The sequence below is a fragment of the Erpetoichthys calabaricus genome (assembly GCF_900747795.2).
Source record: "Erpetoichthys calabaricus chromosome 1 unlocalized genomic scaffold, fErpCal1.3 SUPER_1_unloc_26, whole genome shotgun sequence".
Classification (NCBI taxonomy): domain Eukaryota; kingdom Metazoa; phylum Chordata; class Cladistia; order Polypteriformes; family Polypteridae; genus Erpetoichthys; species Erpetoichthys calabaricus.
Window position 1 is genome coordinate 18665 of NW_026261592.1, and position 21672 is coordinate 40336.

Sequence of the window (21672 nt, forward strand, 5' to 3'; positions counted from 1 at the left end):
CATCTCACGTGCACTTTTAAACAAGCTTCAAGGTGTCGTTTTAAAACATTTGTGCGTCAAAAGCTCAGCGTCTCATTTCCAATGCACGTGTTGATGTGGATGTGTAGCGCCAGTTCGTATCAGTATAGTTATTGCAAAATTTAGTGACAGTTAGTGATGGACCAATCGCATTTCCACGAGGTGTAGTCTAGTTTGGTTGAAGAGTTTAATTCAAATACTGATATATGCTGGTTTTACATTGGAATTAGAATATGAATGTACATTATGCAGATTAAATTCCCGATTAGAAGTCTAACACCAACCAGGTTTTCAAGGAGCATTGCCGCATAATCGGAACTATCAATCAAACGCATCAGGCAACGGCAATCTGCAATCCCCAGACAGATGCTGACCAGGTTTGTTATTGAACACGAGACCTGGCGCTGTCCGACTGGCGTAATTGTTCAAGCCACCGTTACGCATACATTTACTTCTAAACAACGGTAATCCGTGGTAGCGCCTAACATAACTAGTCAACGTTGATCCGATTACTGCAGAATAATTACTTGCTAAGCGTATGTCGATTTACAATGCTTGACATTATTGCCAATTATAATTTTTGACTTCAAAGGTGTATATCACAACTTCATAGAGATTCGGTATTCGTCCACAATGCTCTAAGAGTTTACTGTTAAAATGTGCTGTTAATACAAATGGCCAGGAGGTGTCACTAGAGAGGTGAGTGTCAAATGCTTCGAAGCTTCGATACGATTTCCGACACAATTGCTTCAAACGTGTTGATGCTTCATGAGGCTTCACTCCGCCCATCACTACCTTAAAGTACCTGGTGCGTAAGTGGTGGGCACAAGATAGTAATTTGTACGCACCAAGTTGTTTCCCAGGAAGACAAAAAACACCATATCTCCTTAGGGGCTCCGTACGAGTGTGCAGACGAATACCTGTAAACATAAAGCACGTACCTAAACCCTTACCCTCCCACAAGCCTAATCTTAACCTTAGTGTAACGGGGTACGCGATGGGCATTTCGTGATTAATGTTGTCGGCATTATCAGACGCACATCATACGAATTGCAGGCTGCAGTTAAACCCATCTCCTACCATCCCACACTACTTTAATAAATAAAAGCCCAGCCGTCTGCTTTTTATATCACCGCTCTACAAGAGCTGTAAGTGGCGTCAAACTGAAGCGCCGAACCCTTGGTAAGGTCGTAATCAGGCAGCCCCGAAGCGCACGTTTGTAATTTTTTAATCCAACATTATCTCGTACGAATGTGACATTTTCACGTACGTATGAGATAAGGGTTATCCCATAAACTTTTTCACAGTGCGGTTCATAGCTTCCTGTCGCGTGTAGCTATGGTCGCGTACGGCTGACGTCACCCAGGGCGACTGTTACTGAAACCACGCTGCCTCACCGCATTGTAGTAAGAACTGCACAAGAGGAAGACTGTGGTGGAGTGAGGCAGGAGTTTGAACGAGGTTAGAAAGTTGTCTATCGCCGACAAACAGAAGGTAAGTGCTCCGTGTGTTTTTGTTGCACGTTATGCATGTGTGAGTTTTAATTCGCTCCACTCTCAGACTTACTGCACGCGATCTGAGTGAGAGGCGCGCGGCGCTTTCGTTTTCTTCAGCTCAGCAGCGGACTTTACTTGAGTGAACCCCCATGTGGCCTGCCACACGCTGTTGCTGTTCATTGGCGTGTCTCTCCGATTCACTTCACGTGGTCGAGTCCCGTTTTTAGCTCAAAGCACCCAAACGCAACTTGCTTTATATATCAAAAGACCGGAGTCTCTTTAGAATGTTCGGTCTGCTGTGGCCCTTCTTGACCTGCGCCACTGTGTTATGAGACCAGTCCAGTTTGTTGTTGATGTCGACACCCAGTTCTGCACGACTTCTGTGTTCTCCTTCCTAATGGCGACTGGTCTCAGAGGCTCTTTGGCGCGCCAGCTCTTTTGTCTTCAGAGCCTCCTCAGCCTTTGTTGTCCATTTCTGAATGGTCCTGGTGGTGATTGGCAGCTGCTGGTCAATGAGTTTATATGCAGGCATGAGCTGTAACAAATTATGGTCTGATTGGCATAAAGGTGGCAAAGCACTAGAGTTATATGCCTCCTTAACGTTGGCGCACCTTGCTTTCTTTTGTTATACACTCTACAAAATGCCAAAAAATTGGTGAGAGTGGAGGAAAGTGAAACGGGGTCAAACAACCCAGAAATTGTGACGAATGTACGGGGATGGTCAGTAGAGAATGTGCTTATTACAGAATATACTGTGTTTGTTGTGATGGCCGCATCTGCCCTTGGGAGACATAAACTATCAGCACAATGGCATGTGAAAACTGTCTCAGCATATAATAAGATTGTAAGGCGACAACCAATCCCCCCCAATAAATGCACTACATTCAGGTCTGGTGCTTTAATAGTAATGTGTCCGGTGTTGCACCATTTTTCATTCACAACAATGTCAAGTCCACCTTCATTCTTCCTACCGCTTTCACTTTGGCTTCTGTCCATCTGCGCGATTTTAAATCCGTCTGGCGCACCCAGAGTCTGGTGTTTCAGCTCTAAGTCTCATTTCACTGAAGCACATGAGACTGCTGAGTTTGTATTTCCATGGGCTCCTGACCAGCGTTTGATGTTACATTGCCCATGATGACAGAAGGCAGCTACGTTCTGTGCCGCCTTCTCTTGTTGTGGAGTTGGACACCAGCTCTTCTTTTCCTCAGCGTCCACTCTGTAGCTCTGCTGGCAGCCCAGCGATTAGTTCAGGCACTCTGGGAGACAAAGGGCGCAGGTCTGGCAGTTGCTGTCGCAGGTATGCGAGTCAAACCTTCCTCGCCACTTTGGTTATCCAAGTTCTCCATAATAATAATAAATAACAACAAAGGCAAGGCAAACATGGGTGCTGCTGTTACACATGGCCATTCGTGGCAGCACTGGATGTTGCTTTTAAAAGTCCATGCATTGCTTGAATGGACAATTATGTAAAAGTTTATTTATTTATTTGGGGGCTTTGCCAGCCACTTCACGTCTCTGCCGATCACATTGTGAAGGGGGTGGCTGAACACATGCTTTGGAGATACGGACAGATCAACTGGGGTCCTTCTGCTGCGTGTTCTGCTTCTTGCGCTGTGCATTGTCCATTTCAAATCCTGTACAGCAGTTGTCCTCGTTTTGCTAGCTTAACTCCTGATCTGGGGTGTGCTGAGCGCCTGGCACTAAGCGTCTCTGCCGCTCGCGGTGTGAAGGGAGGGTTGAACGCAAGCTAAGGAGATATGGACGGATCAGCTGCTGTCCTTCTGCTGCTGAGCTGTGTGCTCTGCTTGTCGTGCTGCGTGTTGATCATTTAAAACCCTGCACAGTAGCTGTCCTTTAGTCTCACTGCTTTGTCTTGCGGGACATCAGTGTCTCTTTTGGGACGTACGGGCTGATTATTACTTTCCTTATTCTCTGAATTTGCACATATTATTCTGTTGTGCATCCTATTTCGCTTTCGTGTCTCTTTTCAATGTGCTGCTCTTTCTTCCCTTAGTCGTTCATGTGCTGTCTAGAATGTATAACATTTTTAACAGCTGGAAACACATGAAGTTTGTCTGCCAAAAGCATTCCAACAACTGTGAGGTTAGATGTCAGTGAACTTGTTTTAAATTGTAAGTAGGGCGTGATGTGCAAAAGTCACCATCTAACGGGTCGTGCTTCCTAAGGTTGTAATGTCTAGTCTCGCTTGATGTCAAAGTGTCTCTCTGAGATGATCATGTCTCGAACCAAGATTTTTTTATATAATTTATTTTTTCTTTTAATTGTTATGAAGTATGACAAACTCCCATGTTTCATTGCTATAGCCAAACCAGTAATGCCTGTTAATGAGTATTAGAGAAGTTAATAGAAATTTGTGGTTTGTGTTACTGCCTTACAGTTCTAGCTGACTGAATTTGTATCTCAGCCTGATGTTTAATTCTCTATGCAGTTTCTATGTCTGCTCATTTATTTTTATTTTCTCTATATCTCTAAATATGCTCAGGTTTAGAGGCCTGGCAAGTCTCACTTGTCTTGGTGTGGTTGTGTACTTGAATGTGAGTGTACCCTATGATGGTCTATAGCTGTTTTCTGACCTGTACAGGTACTCTGGTTTTTGCCTCAATTCCCAATTTGTTTGGTGCTGGTTGATGGTGGTGAGGTGGAAGCTAAGTCCAATTTAGTTACTGCTACATGTGGTTTTATCATGCAGAGCCAACCAGGCTGTGTGGGTCAACCCTTTGTGCCACTCTTATGTGAACACCAGTGTCAGGACTAGCATCCCTCTTCTGGGCAAGACCCACTTTCATTAAATTTTAAGGGTCAATAATGAGATGTTCTTTGTCTGGCCCCTCCACTGATGATTACCCATAGCAAACTGGTTTGTCAGGATCTCGCATCCTTAGACAATGGAGCTCTAGGGAAGACTGAGGCACATGAGACCTCCACCATGCCAACGTTGTTGAACTAGGAGGTGCTGCTGTTTAATAGGAGTTTATTACTGTGGTAATTAGTAAACTCTTTATGATGGTGTATGTTTGTGTGGAACATTTACTTCCACAAGATGAAGTTGATAAATGTGAAATTTGTTGTTTCCAGTTGTTTAAAATGGCAATACAATTTTGTTTCAGAGATTTTAATGTGAAGCCTGTAAATGTTCATTTAAAGTTTTACCATTTAGCTACTCTCCCCCGTCATCAAGCCCCCTTTGTTCAGACAGTTTATTTTGTAAACCCTCTGCTGATGCCTAATGCCTCTGTCATACTCGATGTATGAGCCAAGTTCTGTATTAACGTTTTTATGTTCAGTTTATTTGAAAATATATTAAATTTTTTCTGTAGTTCAAGATTAGTTTATATATTAAGAATAGGTCTAGATAATTATTCATTTCTAATGGGGTATTGTTACTTTAAGAAGAGGTGCTGGGTAGCGGGAATTAGGAAGTTATTGTAAGTTTTTGTGTGGATTGATAAGGCCGTGGAAACACTCAGGTTTTCTTACCGTGTCCGTCTTGAGTTTCATTTTGACTGTGGAAATATGTAACACTAGCCAACCCACGGCGTAGCATACGCCGCATAATTATGTATTGATGGGTGAACACTTCCTGAAAGACACCGATGTCCAAATGGGGTGGGGTTTGAGGATACGACTGTAAGTGAATGAAAAGATGGTACTCTGGACAGAGCAACATACAATTGTCCGTGACTGAAAACTGGAGGACCGCCGCCGTGCCCCCACCTCCCAGAGCGAGGGACGGGGCTGGAACGGGGTGAGAGGGGAAGGACGCCCAGTGAGGACGCCCTTTCTGTCCTCTCTGCCTATCCGGAGAGAGGGCGGGGAAGTGGGCCCGAGAGGTTTCGGGTCCTAACCGTCCAACGACAGGTCAGCACAACCGGTAACGATCCTTCCGCAGGTACACTTACAGAAACCTTGTTATGACATTTACATCCTCTAGATAGGCAAGTTCGATCATCTGACATCCATCCCGCCCCGGCCCCCGCCAATCTAGTCTGCCGATTTCATAGTAATCTCTTAGTCATCGTTCAGTACGCACTGCCTGCTCATGTGCCCGCCACCCAACTCCTCACCTGAATTGTTTTCAACTGTGTTCAGTCCACATGCACTTGTGAGTCACGTTGACTGTTCATTTTCCAAACACCGCCTCAACCGCTTTCGTCTGTGCTACAGTTCACATGCACCTCTGAGCCACGGTCAGGCCGGGTGAGGTATCCCATGTTGAGTCAAATTAAGCCAAAGGCTCCACACCTGGTGGTGCCCTTCCGTCAATTCCTTTAACTTTCAGCTTTGCAACCATACTCCCCCCCGGATCCCTAAGACTTTGGTTACCCGGTTGGCTGGCCGGCGGGTCATGGGAATAATGCCACCGGATCGCCAGTTGGCATCATTTATGGTTGGAACTACGACGGTATATGATATTCTTCGAACCTCCGACTTTCATTCTTGATTAATGAAAACATTCTTGGCAAATGTCGCAGTGGTAGTGCTGCTGCTTTGCAGTAAGGAGACTGTGGAAGATTGTGGGTTCGCTTCCCGGTTCCTCCCTGTGTGGATAGCGCTTTGAGTACTGAGAAAAGCGCTATATAAATGTAATGAATTATTATTATTAAATGCTTTCGCTCTCGCGCGAATTGTTGTCGTGCGTGTGCCATGGTCAGCTGCTTAGTGAATTTTTGGTGGTGGGCGGGGCTCGGTCTTGCAGTCGTCTTGCTTGCCATGGACTTAGTGAATTATATATATAGATGGAAAATAAACATTGTTTGTTTTTATACAATAACAGTGGATTAATTTGAAACGCCAAGGACTGGACATATGTACGTTCCTGTCATAGCCATACATTCTTTCCCACCTACAGTTGTATTTCCTTTATTTGCAGTGTTATTATTATTTATTATTCCTGTTTTATAATTTGTGTAAAGCGCCTTTTGATGGTGTCTGCTATAGAAAATGTTAATTGAGCTTGTTGCTACCAATGTCATGTCTTCTAAAGAAAATTGTGATTAGTTATTTGCCATATCAAGCAAAATGACTATGTGGCCTTTAAGATACCATCTCAGCTTGTGCACTAGCTATTCTTCAGTAAGGTTTAGGCTCATGTTACCCTCATCCAACTCCAGTGCAGACAAGTCTTCCACCTTTCCAATTGAGCACAGTTGCCCCTTGGAGTAAAGCGAATGCTCCAACCTCTGTTACAGCCAATCACTGTAAGCTATGGACAGCCAAAGTTATGGTCAGGCTGAGAGTTGTAAGCTTGATGAGATGATCTGTGTCTTATAAGGGTTTTTAAATGAAGGAATAGAGGTCTTGAGATTGGTTTCTTGAGTTTGCATAAAAGTCCATCCTCTTGACTGTCTACTTGTGCAAAGTGCTGTCCATCAGTGTTACTCCTCCTTGATTTATGATCCTTTGTTTGATCTTGAGTGTCCAGCTTGTGCCTCTGAGAGACGTCCCTGCATTTTAATATGGTCTGGTATTGATTGTCTTATCAGGTAAGGCATGAAGGCTGCATTCAGGCGAGGGGCCCGGCCATGGAAACTGAGTGTTTTTAGCTGGCAATACGAGTGTCTGGCAGCAGCATTTTAAAACAGGACTTGTGTTCTAGCCTTGTTAAAAATGGTAATGTCAGTGTGTCCTACACTGCTGTTGACAAAGCCTTCCAAAATAAAGACGGGTTGATTGTCACTCCGTACATTGGCCTGTCCCACACTGTTCATTATCTCTTTGTCTGTAAATACGTTTTCACGACTCTTGACAACTGGTAGCCAACATTCATTATTGAAATTGAAAACCTGCTCTTCAGTATTTACACCTGAAAACTAGTGATGGCTGATGCTGTAGATTTCTTTTTGATCCGATACCAAGTGATACTGAGGCCAGCATTGCGATGCTGATACCGATACTGATACAGCCAGATGTCATCTGCAGGAATGGGTTAATCTTCTATAAAAACTTACAGTGAGTGTGGACGTCAAAAAGTCACATTTTAAACACTTTGCATTAGTAGACTATTACATATAGTGCCAAAGATCAGACTTGTTTACTTTTTTATTAACAGAAATTATTAAACGTGTTCAGTTCCTCCAAATGATCTCTGGAAGAATAACAAGCGTTAGTGTTGGATGTTTTCTGTAAAAAGCATACATTTTTTGGCTCAACAAATTACATTATTTTTTTTTACTGCAAAACTTGCAAAATTCTAGAAGTACACAGTGTGAAGTGTAAAACATATAGTAATGCAAATACCAAGCAATAATTCATCAGAATCTCTTTCGGTTTCACTGTTCATTTCATTTGTATTGCCTGAAGACAGATTCACTTCGTCATCACTGCTGATGAGAGGCTCCCCAACATCACTGCTCGTATCACTGGCAAGAGCGGGCAACACTTGGGATGTGAAAAACTAGAGATGCCATTATTACTGGGCACACCTACAGGTGAGAGGAGAAGCTGCGCCTGTACTGTTTACCAGGTAACACTTGGGATTGAAGCTTTTAGCACAGCCTGAATGTAATAACGTTAATTTTGAGTAATACTTTTTTTTTTACGCAAAATGGACATGATAAATTTGGAAAGTTTGAAAATGTATTATAAGTATGTCAATTCATCAAGCTATAATGTAATTTACTCCTCCTTAAAAGCAGACATTTTTTTCTGTCTATTCTAACAGTTACAAGACCCCTACATCAGTTTACAGTACCAACGTTCGCTGGGTACTGCCAGCCTTTCTTGAAGCTTCTTTGAGTCGACTACGGCCCTTTGGCACCTGTGCCAGGCTCTTTAGCCTGAGTGTCTGTGCTATCTTCTGATTTTCTTGAGTTCAGAAATGTGTTTTACAAGGTTTGTGGTGTTGCCTTAATAATGTACGGCCTTCTGACACGTATCCCATTTTGCTTCATTATTTCTCAGTGTAGTAAAATAAGTCCAAGCGACGCCCCGCTTTCTTTTGGCCATTATATGTATAATGTGTGTATGTATGTATATGTATGTATGTATAGATGTGTGTGTATAGATGTATGTATGTATGTATGTATGTATAGATGTATGTATGTATAGATGTATGTGTATATATGTATATATATTGTGGAGCATGACCCGGACACAGACAGGCAGACACGTTCAAATCACTCCACACACGTTTATTTACAGGTTGCATATTAACAGATAAGTGCTCACAAGTCTCCAATAGTCCTGGCCAACACCACACATTATGCCTTCTCTTCTTCAGGCTGCCTCTTTGCCTCCTCCCATACCTCGTCTTTCTCTCTCCCAACTCCAGCCCCTGTATGAAGGGAGGCGGCCCCTTTTGTGATCACCCGGATGTGCTCCAGGTGTGTCCCGGCAATCTTCCACCGACACGCCCCAGTGTGGCAGAAGTGCCGGCTGCATCCCCGGAGCACTCCGAGTGTCCCTGCTCCTCTTCCCCCCCCCAGCACTTCCGACAACTTTTTTCTAATTTTGGTTCTGTACATTACCACAATGAATTTTAAATGAAAGAACTCATATGCAGTTGAAGTGCAGACTTTCAGCTTTAATTCAGTGGGGTGAACAAAACGGTTGCATAAAAATGTGAGGCAACTAAAGCATTTTTTTAACACAATCCCTTCATTTCAGGGGCTCAAAAGCAATTGGACAAATTAAATAACTGGAAATAAAATGTTCATTTCTAATACTTGGTTGAAAACCCTTTGCTGGCAATGACAGCTCATGAACTCCTGGACATCACCAGATGCTGGGTTTCCTCCTTTTTAATGCTCTGCCAGGCCTTTACTGCAGCGGCTTTCAGTTGCTGTTTATTTGTGGGCCTTTCTGTCCGAAGTTTAGTCTTCAACAAGTGAAATGCCTGCTCAGTTTGGTTAAGATCAGGTGACTGACTTGGCCATTCAAGAATTTTCCACTTCTTTGCTTTAATAAACTCCTGGGTTGCTTTGACTGTATGTTTTGGGTCATTGTTCATCTGTATCATGAATCAATTTGACTGCTGTATTTAGCTGGATTTGAGCAGACAGTATGTCTCTGAACACCTCAGAATTCATTCTGCTGCTTCTGTCCTGTGTCACATCATCAATAAACACTAGTGTCCCAGTGCCACTGGCAGCCATGTACGCCCAAGCCATCACACTGCCTCCACCGTGTTTTACAGATGATGTGGTATGCTTTAGACAATGAGCTGTTCCACGCCTTCTCCATACTTTTTCTTGCCATCATTCTGGTAGAGGTTGATCTTGGTTTCATCTGTCCAAAGAATGTTTTTCCCAGAACTGTGCTGGCTTTTTTAGATGTTCTTTAGCAAAGTCCAATCTATCCTTTCTATTCTTGAGGCTTATGAGTGGCTTGCACCTTGCAGTGCACCCTCTGTATTTACTTTCATGCAGTCTTTCTTTATGGTAGACTTGGATATCGATACGCCTACCCCCCTGGACAGTGTTGTTCACTTGGTTGGCTGTTGTGAAGGGGTTTCTCTTCACCATGGAGATGATTCTGTGATCATCCACCACTGTTATCTTCAGTGGACGTCCAGGTCTTTTTGTGTTGCTGAGTTCACCAGTGCTTGCTTTCATTCTCAGGATGTACCAAACTGTAGATTTTTGCCACTCGTAATATTGTAGCAATTTCTCAGATGGGTTTTTCTGTTTTCGCAGCTTAAGGATGGCTTCATTCACCTACATGGAGAGCTCCTTTGACCGCATGTTGTGTGTTCACAGCAAAATCTTCCACATGCAAGCATCACACCTCAAATCAACTCCAGGCCTTTTATCTGCTTAATTGATAATGACATAACGACGGACTTGCCCACACCTGCCCATGAAATAGCCTTTGAGTCAATTGTCCCAATTACTTTTGAGCCCCTTGAAATGAAGGGATTGTGTTAAAAAAGATGCTTCAGTTGCCTCACATTTTTATCGTTTTGTTCACCCCCACTGAATTAAAGCTGAAAGTCTGCACTTCAACTGCATCTGAGTTGTTTCATTTCAAATTCATTGTGGTAATGTACAGGACCAAAATTAGAAAAAAGTTGTCTCTGTCCCAAATATTTATGGACCTAACTGTATATACAGTGATCCCTCGCTATATCGTGCTTCGATTTTCGTGGCTTCATTCCATCGCGGATTTTATGTGTAAGCATATCTAAATATATATCACAGATTTTTCGCTGGTTCGTGGATTTCTGCGGACAATGGGTCTTTTAATTTATGGTACATGCTTCCTCAGTTGGTTTTGCCCAGTTGATTTCATACAAGGGACGCTATCGGTGGATGGCTGAGAAGTTACCCAATCAGAGCACGTATTATGTATTAAATTAAACTCCTCAATGATATACGATATGCTTCCCGATCTGGTGCTTCGCATACTTAAAAGCCCGAACAGCACGTATTGATGTTTGATTGTTTGCTTTTCTCTCTCTGTCTCTCTCTCTCTCACTCTCTCTGACATTCTCTGCTCCTGACAGAGGGGCTGTTCGCACACTGGCCTAGAGGATATGGATGCTCCTCTAAAAAATGCTGAAAGACAACCTTCACATTGCTCCCTTTATTGCGGCTGCTTTGTCGGGCGGTGCTTCCCATACTTAAAAGCCCGAACAGCCCTGTTGATTTTTGATTGTTTGCTTTTTTCCTCTCTCTCTCTCTGACATTCTCTGCTCCTGATGGCGCACTCCTTTGAAGAGGAAGATAAGTTTGCATTCTTTTAATTGTGAGACGGAACTGTCATCTCTGTCTTGTCATGGAGCACAGTTTAACCTTTTGAAAAAGAGACAAATGTTTGTTTGCAGTGTTTTAAAGTCCCTGTCTCTACAACCTCCTGTGTTTCTGTGCAAATCTGTGACCCAAGTGTGACAATATAAAAATAACAATATAAACGTATGGTTTTTACTTTGTGGATTTTCACCTTTCGCGGGGGGTTCTGGAACGCAACCCCCGCGATCGAGGAGGGATCACTGTATTCGATTTATAAATAAAGAATTGTACTTCGCAGAAATTCATTAATCGCAGTAGAGTCTGGAACTGATTAACCGCGATAAACGAGGGCCGACTGTGTGTATGTATGTGTGTGTGTATATATATATATATATATATATATATATATATATACAGTGGTGCCTCACACAACGAACTTAATTCGTTCCAGGAGCAAGTTTGTTATGCGAAAAGTTCGTTATGTGAAACGCGTTTTCCCATAACAATACATGTTAAAAAAAATAATTCGTTCTGTAGCATAAAATATGCTAAGATGACATAAAAAAAAGATACATTTTTTGTTATTATTTTTATTTAGATACATCTAAAAACATAATCTTTTTTTTAAAAAAAACACACATTTTTTTAATTTTAAGACAGACTAAGTAGAGTCTACCGAATCTTGCACATCTTCATCCATTTTCTGCTTTTTGGCCGATGGTTTCATGAAAAACCTGTCCAAAGTCGTTTGTTTTTCTCTTTTCTTCAACATCTGCCGGAAATAACGGACAAGAGTATCGGAGTAAAGATCGTTGATCCTGTTTGCTTCAGCTTAATCCGGATAGTGGGCATTGGTAAACTCCTGAACTGCTTTCCATTTGACCAGGATGTTCTTGATGTCAGCAGTTGGGATTGGTTGATTGTTTGATTGTTGCTCCTCGTTATCAGATGACGCTTCCCTTTGAGCATTGTCCTGTTGCTGGACCAGAAGTGCTTGGAGCTCTTCAGTTGTCAGCTCTTCTTCGTGTTCCTCAATAAGCTCCTCTACATCCTCTTCCTCTACCTCTAATTCCAACCTTTGGGCCACTGTGATGATGTCCTTCACCACGTCTGTGTCATCAACTACTGCTTCTTCCTGGGTCCACGAAGGCACAAGCATCTTCCAAGCAGAAATGAGGGTCCTTTGTGACACTTCTTCCCAGGCCTTCTGTATAAGTCGTATTGCCATAAGGACATCAAATTTCTCCTTCCAAAACTTTCGGACAGTCATATTGTCTCCACCAAACTCGCATTCTTCAACACCTTATTAAAGAGGGCTCTAGTGTAGAGTTTTTTAAAGTTCGCAATAACTTGCTGATCCATTGGCTGAAGATTGGATGTGGTGTTTGGTGGCAATTACTGCACCTTGATAAAAGGATAATTTTTCCTGCAATATTTCCTCTAGGTCTTTTGAGTGAGAAGGGGCATTGTCAAAGTATCAGAAGGGCTTTGAGCGGCAGTTCTTTTTCCAGCAAGAATTTCTTCACGGCAGGAGCAAAGGTTTCCAGAATCCATTCGTTGAAGATAACTAGGGTCACCCAGGCTTTTTGATTGGACTTCCAATGGACGGGCAGTTTGGACTTACTAACGTTATTTTTCTTGAAAATTCTGGGATTTTCAGAGTGATAAACCAATAGAGGTTTGATCTTGAGGTCTCCGCTGGCATTAGACGAAAACATAAGGGTAAGTCTGTCCTCATGGCTTTGTGTCCTGGCAATTTCTTCTCCTCTTTTGTAATGAAGGTTCTGCTCGGCATTCTTTTTCCAGAAAAGACCCGTTTCATCGGCATTGAACACTTGTTGTGGGCAGTATCCTTCATCCTTAATACATTTTTGAAAGTTAATAGAGAACTTTTCTGCTTCTTTCTTGTCAGCACTGCCAGCCTCACCATGCATAGTAACGCTGTGGATTCCACACCTTTTCTTAAATCTAAAAAACCACCCCCTGCTGGCTTTGAATTCTTCTTCATTATCTTGATTGCTGCTACTTCCAGGGACGTTTTTCTTTAGATCGTCATCAATTCTCTTGGCTTTGTGACAGATAATATCTTGGGTTGTTACGTCACCTTTCACCTGCCTGTCCTTAATCCAAATCGCTAATAGCCTCTCCATTTCCTCGTGGATTGAAGACCTATGTTTTTCATGAAATAGTTTTGATACTCCTTTGGCTACTTTGGCTGATTTGATTGCATCCTTATTTGTCAAAATGGTGGAAATGGTGGTCTTGCTGAGGCCAAACTCTTTGACGAGGTCACACTGTTTTACCCCACATTCACTCCTTCTAATTATTTCCTGTTTCATTTCAACAGAAATCACCTTCCTGCTTTTTTTAGAAGCCATGATATAAAAAAAATATTGAGTTTAACTTAAAAGGACGACTGCCGTGATACATGCGTGATTTAATTCGTAATGAAGAAAGATTGCCGCGATACGTGCTTAAGTTAAGCGCAGTGACTAACAACTGCTTGCAGTGCCTTATCGGAAGGATGCAATACATCGGCAGCGATCGTGGAAGCTCGGGCGAAGCAGTCGTGGAAGCTCGGGCAAAGCGGTCGTGGAAGCTCGGGCGACTTCGTTGTGTGAAACGAAGTTCGTTGTATGAATCATGAAATGAAGTTCGTTGTGTGCAGCGTTCGCTGTGCGAGGCGTTCTTTATGCGAGGCACCACTGTATATATATATATATTATACAGTATATACAGACAACATAAAAATGCTCAGTTCAGACTTCTGTGTGGGCAGAGCCCAGATTTAATGAAGGCTGCTACTTCTTTTCGGCTGCTCCTGATAGTGGTTGCCACAGCGGATCATTTTATTTCCATATCTTCCTGTGCTCTGCATCCTGCTCTGTTATACCCATCATCTTCATATTCTGTCTCTCTTCACATCCATAAACCTTCTCTTAGGCCTTCCCCTTTTCTCTTTCCTGGCAGCTCTATCCTTAGCATCGTTTTCCCAATGTACCCTGCATCTCTCCTCTGCACATGTCCATACCAACACAATCTCGCCTCTCTGACTTTGTCTCCCAAACGTCCAACTTGAGCTGACCCACTAAAGTACTCATTTCTAATCCTGTCCATCCTCATCACACCCAATGCAAATCATACCATCTTTAACTCTGGCACCTCCAGCTCTGTCTCCTGCTTTCTGGTCAGTGCCACAGTTTCTAGTCCATTTAGCTGGTCTCAGTACCATCCTGTAGACCTTTCTTTTCACTCTTGCTGATACCCGTCTGTCACAAATTAATCTTGACACTCTTCTTCACCCATTCCACCCTTCCTGATTAACTGATAACAGAATTCTGAGAACCAACAGTACTGAATGTTCAATCAAAGTAGTGAATACTGTTGACACACAACTGGGAAAGATGGCCTCCTTCTTTTTCTAGCCTGTCTTGACATCAGCTTTAACTAAGAGGATGTTATAAAAATCAAATGTGTTCAGATCTTGATGATGCAGTTTGAATTGAATCCTGTTTTTTTTCTCCACAGAGAAAAATCTGCCATTTACTGTAATGTATAAATGGATGTGAAAGAGAAGACTTGCGAGGCCAACATGAATAGCATGGAGGAGAGGACTGTAAATTTTGAGGAGGAGGACTGTGAGTGGGAGAGTGTCCATCCTAAACAGGGAAGTCTGAGCATTAAGGAAGGGGACCATGAACTGGGGTCAATGAGTAAAGAGGAGTCTTCTATCAATGTAAAATATGAATCATTACAGTCGGACACAAAGACGATTGAAGAAATTTCATCTCCTAGAACTTGGGGAGGTCAGTCACCACCTAAGACATCATCTGAAACAAGTAAGTGAAAAATAAAAATGGGTGTACATTTTAGGGTTAGGGTTATGGGCTTGAAAGTGCTGTCTTGTGCTTTTTAACACTAGAATTATCAAAGTCTATGAAAAATCTCGTAAATCTGTTCCACCTTAAATCCCTTTGCACCTCTCCGTTAAAGTCTTTTGTCTTGTAAATGTGTTGATAAGCAACATGCAGTCTACTATCACATCCCCCCCCCACCGCCACACAAAGTTTTCTCAGCTCAAATCTGTTTACCTGTGTGTCAGTCGCTTAGAGTTGTATAGAGTAAATACTATATCGTTATTTGAAATACATGCATTTCATGTGTGTTCCTTGTCTACAACGATCTATGTAAACACATCATTAAAACAGAAATATTTTTCATGTTTTAGTAATAATTGACAAAAGGTAGACATGAAGCGTATAATGTGTGAACCTTGAAGTCCAAATATCAAATAAACACTTTCACAAAAGGTACAAGTATAACACAACAAGTGCACTTTTATTCAAGAATATAACTGCAGAAAAAAGAACCCGCGTTAGGGTGCGACATTGATACGGACGTAATTTGACTGCTTTGGTGGCGTAACTACTGACTGGTAATCAAAATGTCATGAGTTTGACTCCGGACGACTCCATTTTGAGAAGTGAGCTGCTCTTATTCTTACTATTTTAAAAAAACTGAATCAGTTTAAAGACTTGTGGGGTACTACTCAGAATGGTTCAATTTAAAGAAAGCAGTAACGTGGTTCCTTAGGTTCAATGAAGTGCTACTGCGTCTGAAAGAAGAGAGAAAGGCAATCCAATATACAGTCAGTCAATATGGACACGGCCCAGAAAGACAAAAAAACACTAAACAAAGAACATATCAAGGAATGCAAATCAACAATGAGGCTGAAGCCACTGTCTCTGAAAGACTTGATTAAGGCAGAGAATGGACTTATTCACCTCCGTCAATTATAAGCTTATCCAGAAGAGGTCACCTCTTTTAGGTCTATTTTTTTTGTTTCTTTTCTCCCAGGGCTGAATATTTTTTTAAAAACTAACTTTTTTTTTAAAAAAAAGAACACAAAGCAATGGTTTAATACATCAAATCAACAAAAATATTTATTTTTGACAAATGTTACTGTCTTGCATGTTGTTTGAGCCTGCATACTACTGTATATGATGTCACATACTATGATTAAAAAAATTGCTCTGCATACCTGTTTGTCTCGTCTGACAGTAGCTGAAAAGCAACATCAGGAGAGAGCAGCCTGAAGTAGTCCAGCGGCTGGTAATCTGTCGTGTCCAACAGCAAACCATGCTGTTTTGTGAAGTTCGATCGCCAGTTTGGCTCCCATGGATCAATGTCTGGGTTTTCCTGCCACATGAACCTTGTTGTAGGTACATCAGCTGCGCAAATGCACTCAGCTGGCCGCCGATCAGCTGGGGTGGCATTGGATAGTGTCCGATCAGCTGATGCCAGTTCCTCACTCTCTTGCTCGATCAGCGGTAATGCGCAAAACATTGTCTGTGGAGTATTTTGTTTTCTGCACTCGCTTCGCTGCCACATGAGATTGTCGATGCCATCTTGCCTTTGTGTACATTTTGTAACTCACGCACACGCAAGGATAAGATGTCGAGTCAATGAGTCTAACATTCCTCCAAGCAGAGAGGGAATGTCTGTGACGTAACAGTGAGTTTTGTCACCATTAACAGCTATTGTCACCCTCTACTCCTGGATGTCGACTTTTGTCAACATGTGCCCTCAACCTCTCATGTCAACAAAAGTCGAAATCCACCCTAAAAGAGTTAAAGCTTTGCACAAAAATCAGTAAAGAAAAGTAGTAAAATCAACAAACTAGACCCAGTCCTGCAAGAAGGAGTATTGAGAGTTGGAGTAAGACTCAGCAAATCTGCTATGCCAGAAGAGGCAAAACATCCATCCATCCATCCATTGTCTTCCGCTTATCCGAGGTCGGGTCACGGGGGCAGCAGCTTGAGCAGAGATGCCCAGACTTCCCTCTCCCCGGCCACTTCTAGCTCTTCTGGGGGAATCCCAAGGCGTTCCCAGGCCAGCCGAGAGACATAGTCCCTCCAGCGTGTCCTGGGTCTTCCCCGGGGCCTCCTCCCGGTTAGACGTGCCCGGAACACCTCACCAGGGAGGCGTCCAGGAGGCATCCTGATCAGATGCCCGAGCCACCTCATCTGACTCCTCTCGATGCGAAGGAGCAGCGGCTCTACTCTGAGGCCCTCCTGGATGACTGAGCTTCTCACCTTATCTTTAAGGGAAAGCCCAGACACCCTGCGGAGGAAACTCGTTTCAGCCGCTTGTATTCGCGATCTCGTTCTTTCGGTCACTACCCATAGCTCATGACCATAGGTGAGGGTAGGAACATAGATCGACTGGTACTTTGAGAGCTTCGCCTTGCAGCTCAGCTCCTTTTTCACCACGACAGACCGATGCAGAGCCCGCATTACTGCGGACACCGCACCGATCCACCTGTCGATCTCCCGCTCCATTCTTCCCTCACTCGTGAACAAGACCCCGAGATACTTGAACTCCTCCACTTGGGGCAGGATCTCGCTACCAACCCTGAGAGGGCACTCCACCCTTTTCCGGCTGAGGACCATGGTCTCGGATTTGGAGGTGCTAATTCTTATCCCAGCCACTTCACACTCGGCTGCGAACTGATCCAGAGAGAGCTGAAGATCACGGCCTAATGAAGCAAACAGGACAACATCATCTGCAAAAAGCAGTGACCCAATCCTGAGCCCATCAAACCGGACCCCCTCAACGCCCTGGCTGCGCCTAGAAATTCTGTCCATAAAAGTTATGAACAGAATCGGTGACAAAGGGCAGCCCTGGCGGAGTCCAACTCTCAATGGAAACGGGTTAGACTTACTGCCTGCAATGCGGACCAAGCTCTGGCACCGATCGTACAGGGACCGAACAGCCACCTGGTGGTGAGTTGGCTTCGATGGTGGGGGAGGATGCCGGTCAGGCGTGGTAGGCCCAAACGTGTTGTGAGGGTCTGCTGGGAACGTCTGGCAGAGCCCCCTGTCAGAAGTAGCTTCAACTCCCACCTCCGGCAGAACTTCGACCACATCCCGAGGGAGGTGGGGGACATTGAGTCCGAATGGGCCATGTTCCGTGCCTCTACTGACCGGAGCTGTTGCCGTAAGGTGGTCGATGCCTGTCGTGGAGGCAATCCCCGAACCTGTTGGTGGACACCGGCGGTGAAGGATGCCGTCAAGCTTAAGAAGGAGTCCTACAGGACCCTTTTGTCCTGTGGGACTCTGGAGGCAGCTGATAGGTACCGGTAGGCCAAGCGGAATGCGGTTGCTGAGGCAAAAACTCGGGCGTGGGAGGAGTTTGGGGAGGCCATGGAGAACGACTTTCGGACGGCTTTGAGGAGATTCTGGTCCACCATCCAGCGTCTCAGGAAGGGGAAGCAGAGCAGTGTCAACACTGTATATGGTGGGGATGGTGTGCTGCTGACCTCGACTCGGAACGTTGTGGGTCGTTGGGGGGAGTGCTTCGAAGACCTCCTCAATCCCACTAACATGCCTTCCAATGAGGAAGCAGAGCCTGGGGACTCAGAGGTGGGCTCCCCCATCTCTGGGACTGAGGTCACCGAGGTGGTCAAAAAACTCCTTGGTGGCAGGGCCCTGGGGGTGGATGAGATACGCCCGGAGTTCCTCAAGGCTGTGGATGTTGTAGGACTGTCTTGGTTGACACGTCTCTGCAACATCGCATGGACATCAGGGACAGTGCCTCTGGATTGGCAGACTGGGGTGGTGGTCCCCCTCTTTAAGAAAGGGGACCGGAGGGTGTGTTCCAACTACAGAGGGATCACACTCCTCAGCCTCCCTGGAAAAGTCTATTCAGGGGTCCTGGAGATGAGGGTCCGTCGGGTAGTCGAGCCTCGGATTCAGGAGGAACAGTGGTTTTCGTCCTGGTCGCGGAACAGTGGACCAGCTCTATACCCTTAGCAGGGTCCTAGAGGGTGCATGGGAGTTTGCCCAACCAATCTACATGTGTTTTGTGGACTTGGAAAAGGCATTCGACCGTGTCCCTCGGGGAATCCTGTGGGGGGTACTCCGAGTGTATGGGGTACCGGCCCCCCTGATAAGAGGCAAAACACCCTGCAATCATTCATAAGAATTCACATATTGCTACTGTCATTATCCAACACTTTCACTGAGAGCATGGACATTGTGGACGTAACTATATGCTAGCTCAGTTACATCAGAAATATTGGGTCCCACAAGCCAATTCAGCTATTAGAAGGATTATTTCAAAGTGTATTACATGCAGAAGATACAATGCACAAATAGGTGAGCAAAAGATGGCCGATTTGCCAGAAGATCGTCTACTCCCAGACCAACCACCCTTTACCAGTGTTGGAGTCAATTATTTTGGTCCATTCCTGGTAAAAAGAGGACGAAGCCTAGTGAAGACGTACTTGCCTAACAACTAGAGCAGTACATTTAGAAATTGCATATAATTTAGACACTGGTTCTTGTATCCAAGTCTTATGCTGATTTATTTGTAGAAAAGGACAAGTTAAAATCTTGCGCTCAGTTAATGGAACAAATTTTATTAGAGCAGAAAGAGAGCTACTAGAAGCAGCTGAAACTCTTGAACAAAAAAAAAAATTGCAATGACATGATGAAGAATGAAATCAAATGGAAATTTAATCCACCAATGACCTCTCACCAAGGCAGAGTGTGGGAAAGACAAATTAGAAGCATAAGAAAGGTCCTGAATTCAGTACTTAAACAACAAAGTCTAGATGATGAACATCTCCACACAATGATGTGCGAAGCAGAATACATCCTAAACAAAAGACCCCTCACAAAGGTATCAGATGATCCGAATGACCTGGAGTCACTGACACCAAATCACATGTTACTACTCAAGACAAAACCCAGCCTTCCCCAAGGAATTTTCTCAGAAAATGACCTTTATGTCCAAAGCCGTTGCAAACGAGGACAATACCTCTCTGGTTTGTTTAGGAAAAGATGGACTAAAGAGTATTTACCAATATTTCAAGAACATCAAAAATGACTCACACCAAAAAGAAACTTAGAACCTTGTGACGATGTTCTCCCTGTAGATCAATCAGTACCCCAAAGTTCCTGGGTAATGGGGCGAGTCATCAAGACACTGCCAGATATGAAAGGAGCAGTAAGAAGAGTTTGTATGCCGACCAAAACCAGCACACTGGACAGACCTGTGAACAAACTGTGCCTGTTCCAGGAACCAGCAAATGATTAATGAAATGAAAAGATTAAGTTTTGCTCTTACAGTAGAATTTTTAAGTTTTATAAGTTCGGTTTAAGTTCATTAAAGTAGTTTAACATTACTCAGTAAGAGCCTTAAGTAATTGATTTCTGCCCTAGCATAAACAATTAGTGGCCGGATGTGTAAGAGCCATTTCCTAGTTACATAAGATACATAAATGTTTTACTAAATGATAAGTGCATAATCTATGGGAGGTTCCTGTAACCCCCATCAGTTGAATTGAATTGGTATATTCCAGCTATTTCTAACTGCTCTGACTAAACATTATTCTCAGTTAGTGATCAGCCTTGCCATGTGTAAGGTGTTGAGGGCACATGGTTTTATACCGGGCCTTTCGTGTCTTGCGTGCCTTGTGTGCGTGTTTTGTGTGCCAAGTAACATGTAAGACAAAGCACTTAACTGAAAGTGCTGCACCGTACGTTTAAAGCATACAGAAGTAGCTAAGAATCTTTAAGTATAGAAACAACTAAAGTTTTACAAGAAAAGTTAAGTTTTGAGAAGATACATTTTTTTCTTGTTTGCCTTTTATTCTACGTGTGTAACTACTTTTTTCTTTATTCTTATGTGGATTATTTGCTTTTCACTTTCACTAAATATTTTTAAAACAAACTTTTGGACTGAGATTTCTTTCGGTATGCATTTTACCCGTGCTTGAACTCGCCTTACACTCCTGTGGCTACAATTAGAATTATTGGAGTTCCAGATGATGTTCAGAGTGGGAATATGTTCAGCTTTTTGGTTTCTGACCATCTTAAATTTGAGGCGTGAAATTGTGCGGGCACATAGAATATAAACCAGGGAATGAGACAGTGCACATCTACATCCAGTCATCATCGAGCTGCTTCGCTATTCTGACTGAGTTACTATTCTGAAAGAGGAACTCATCCATTCAAATGTAACTTCTGAAGGATGGAAGATCTACGTTTACTGCCAATTACTCAGTCCACACCACACAAGGCCACGTCTCTGGTGATCACAAAAGCTCCACAGATTGGGCTTTCTGGCCAATCCTCAAATGTCCTTCCCAGGAGGCAGCGGCTGTTCACCAACCCTCAACAGGCACTCGATGTCCATCCATCCATCCATTTTCCAACCCGTTGAATCCGAACACAGGGTCACGGGGGTCTGCTGGAGCCAATCCCAGCCAACACAGGGCACAAGGCAGGAACCAATCCCGGGCAGGGTGCCAACCCACCGCAGGCACTCTATGTCCTTGACTCCTTAATGTCACTGGTGATTGGCTGCTTTGATTGTTTTATGTGTGTTGTTGCAGTACTGCTTGGACATTTTCCTGGATGTTGATTCATAATTACTACTACTTTTTTTCATATGTGAATTTT

The 21672-nt window shown here is 43.6% G+C and overlaps 1 protein-coding gene across 2 annotated transcripts in view; it reads left to right on the top strand.

Annotated features, from left to right (window-relative positions):
- Positions 1-1369: 1369 nt before the first annotated feature.
- Positions 1370-21672, top strand: part of LOC114669334 (gastrula zinc finger protein XlCGF49.1-like) — a 332556-nt gene continuing 312253 nt past the window's right edge. Inside the window, exons 1-2 of one of the 2 annotated variants that reach the window (XM_051921833.1) lie at positions 1370-1512; positions 14732-15042. In XM_051921833.1, the coding sequence (XP_051777793.1) occupies positions 14763-15042 (280 nt within the window). In that variant the 5' untranslated portion in view covers positions 1370-1512; positions 14732-14762. The remainder of the gene's footprint in view (positions 1513-14731; positions 15043-21672) is intronic. The other variant, XM_051921834.1, reaches the window with a different exon arrangement.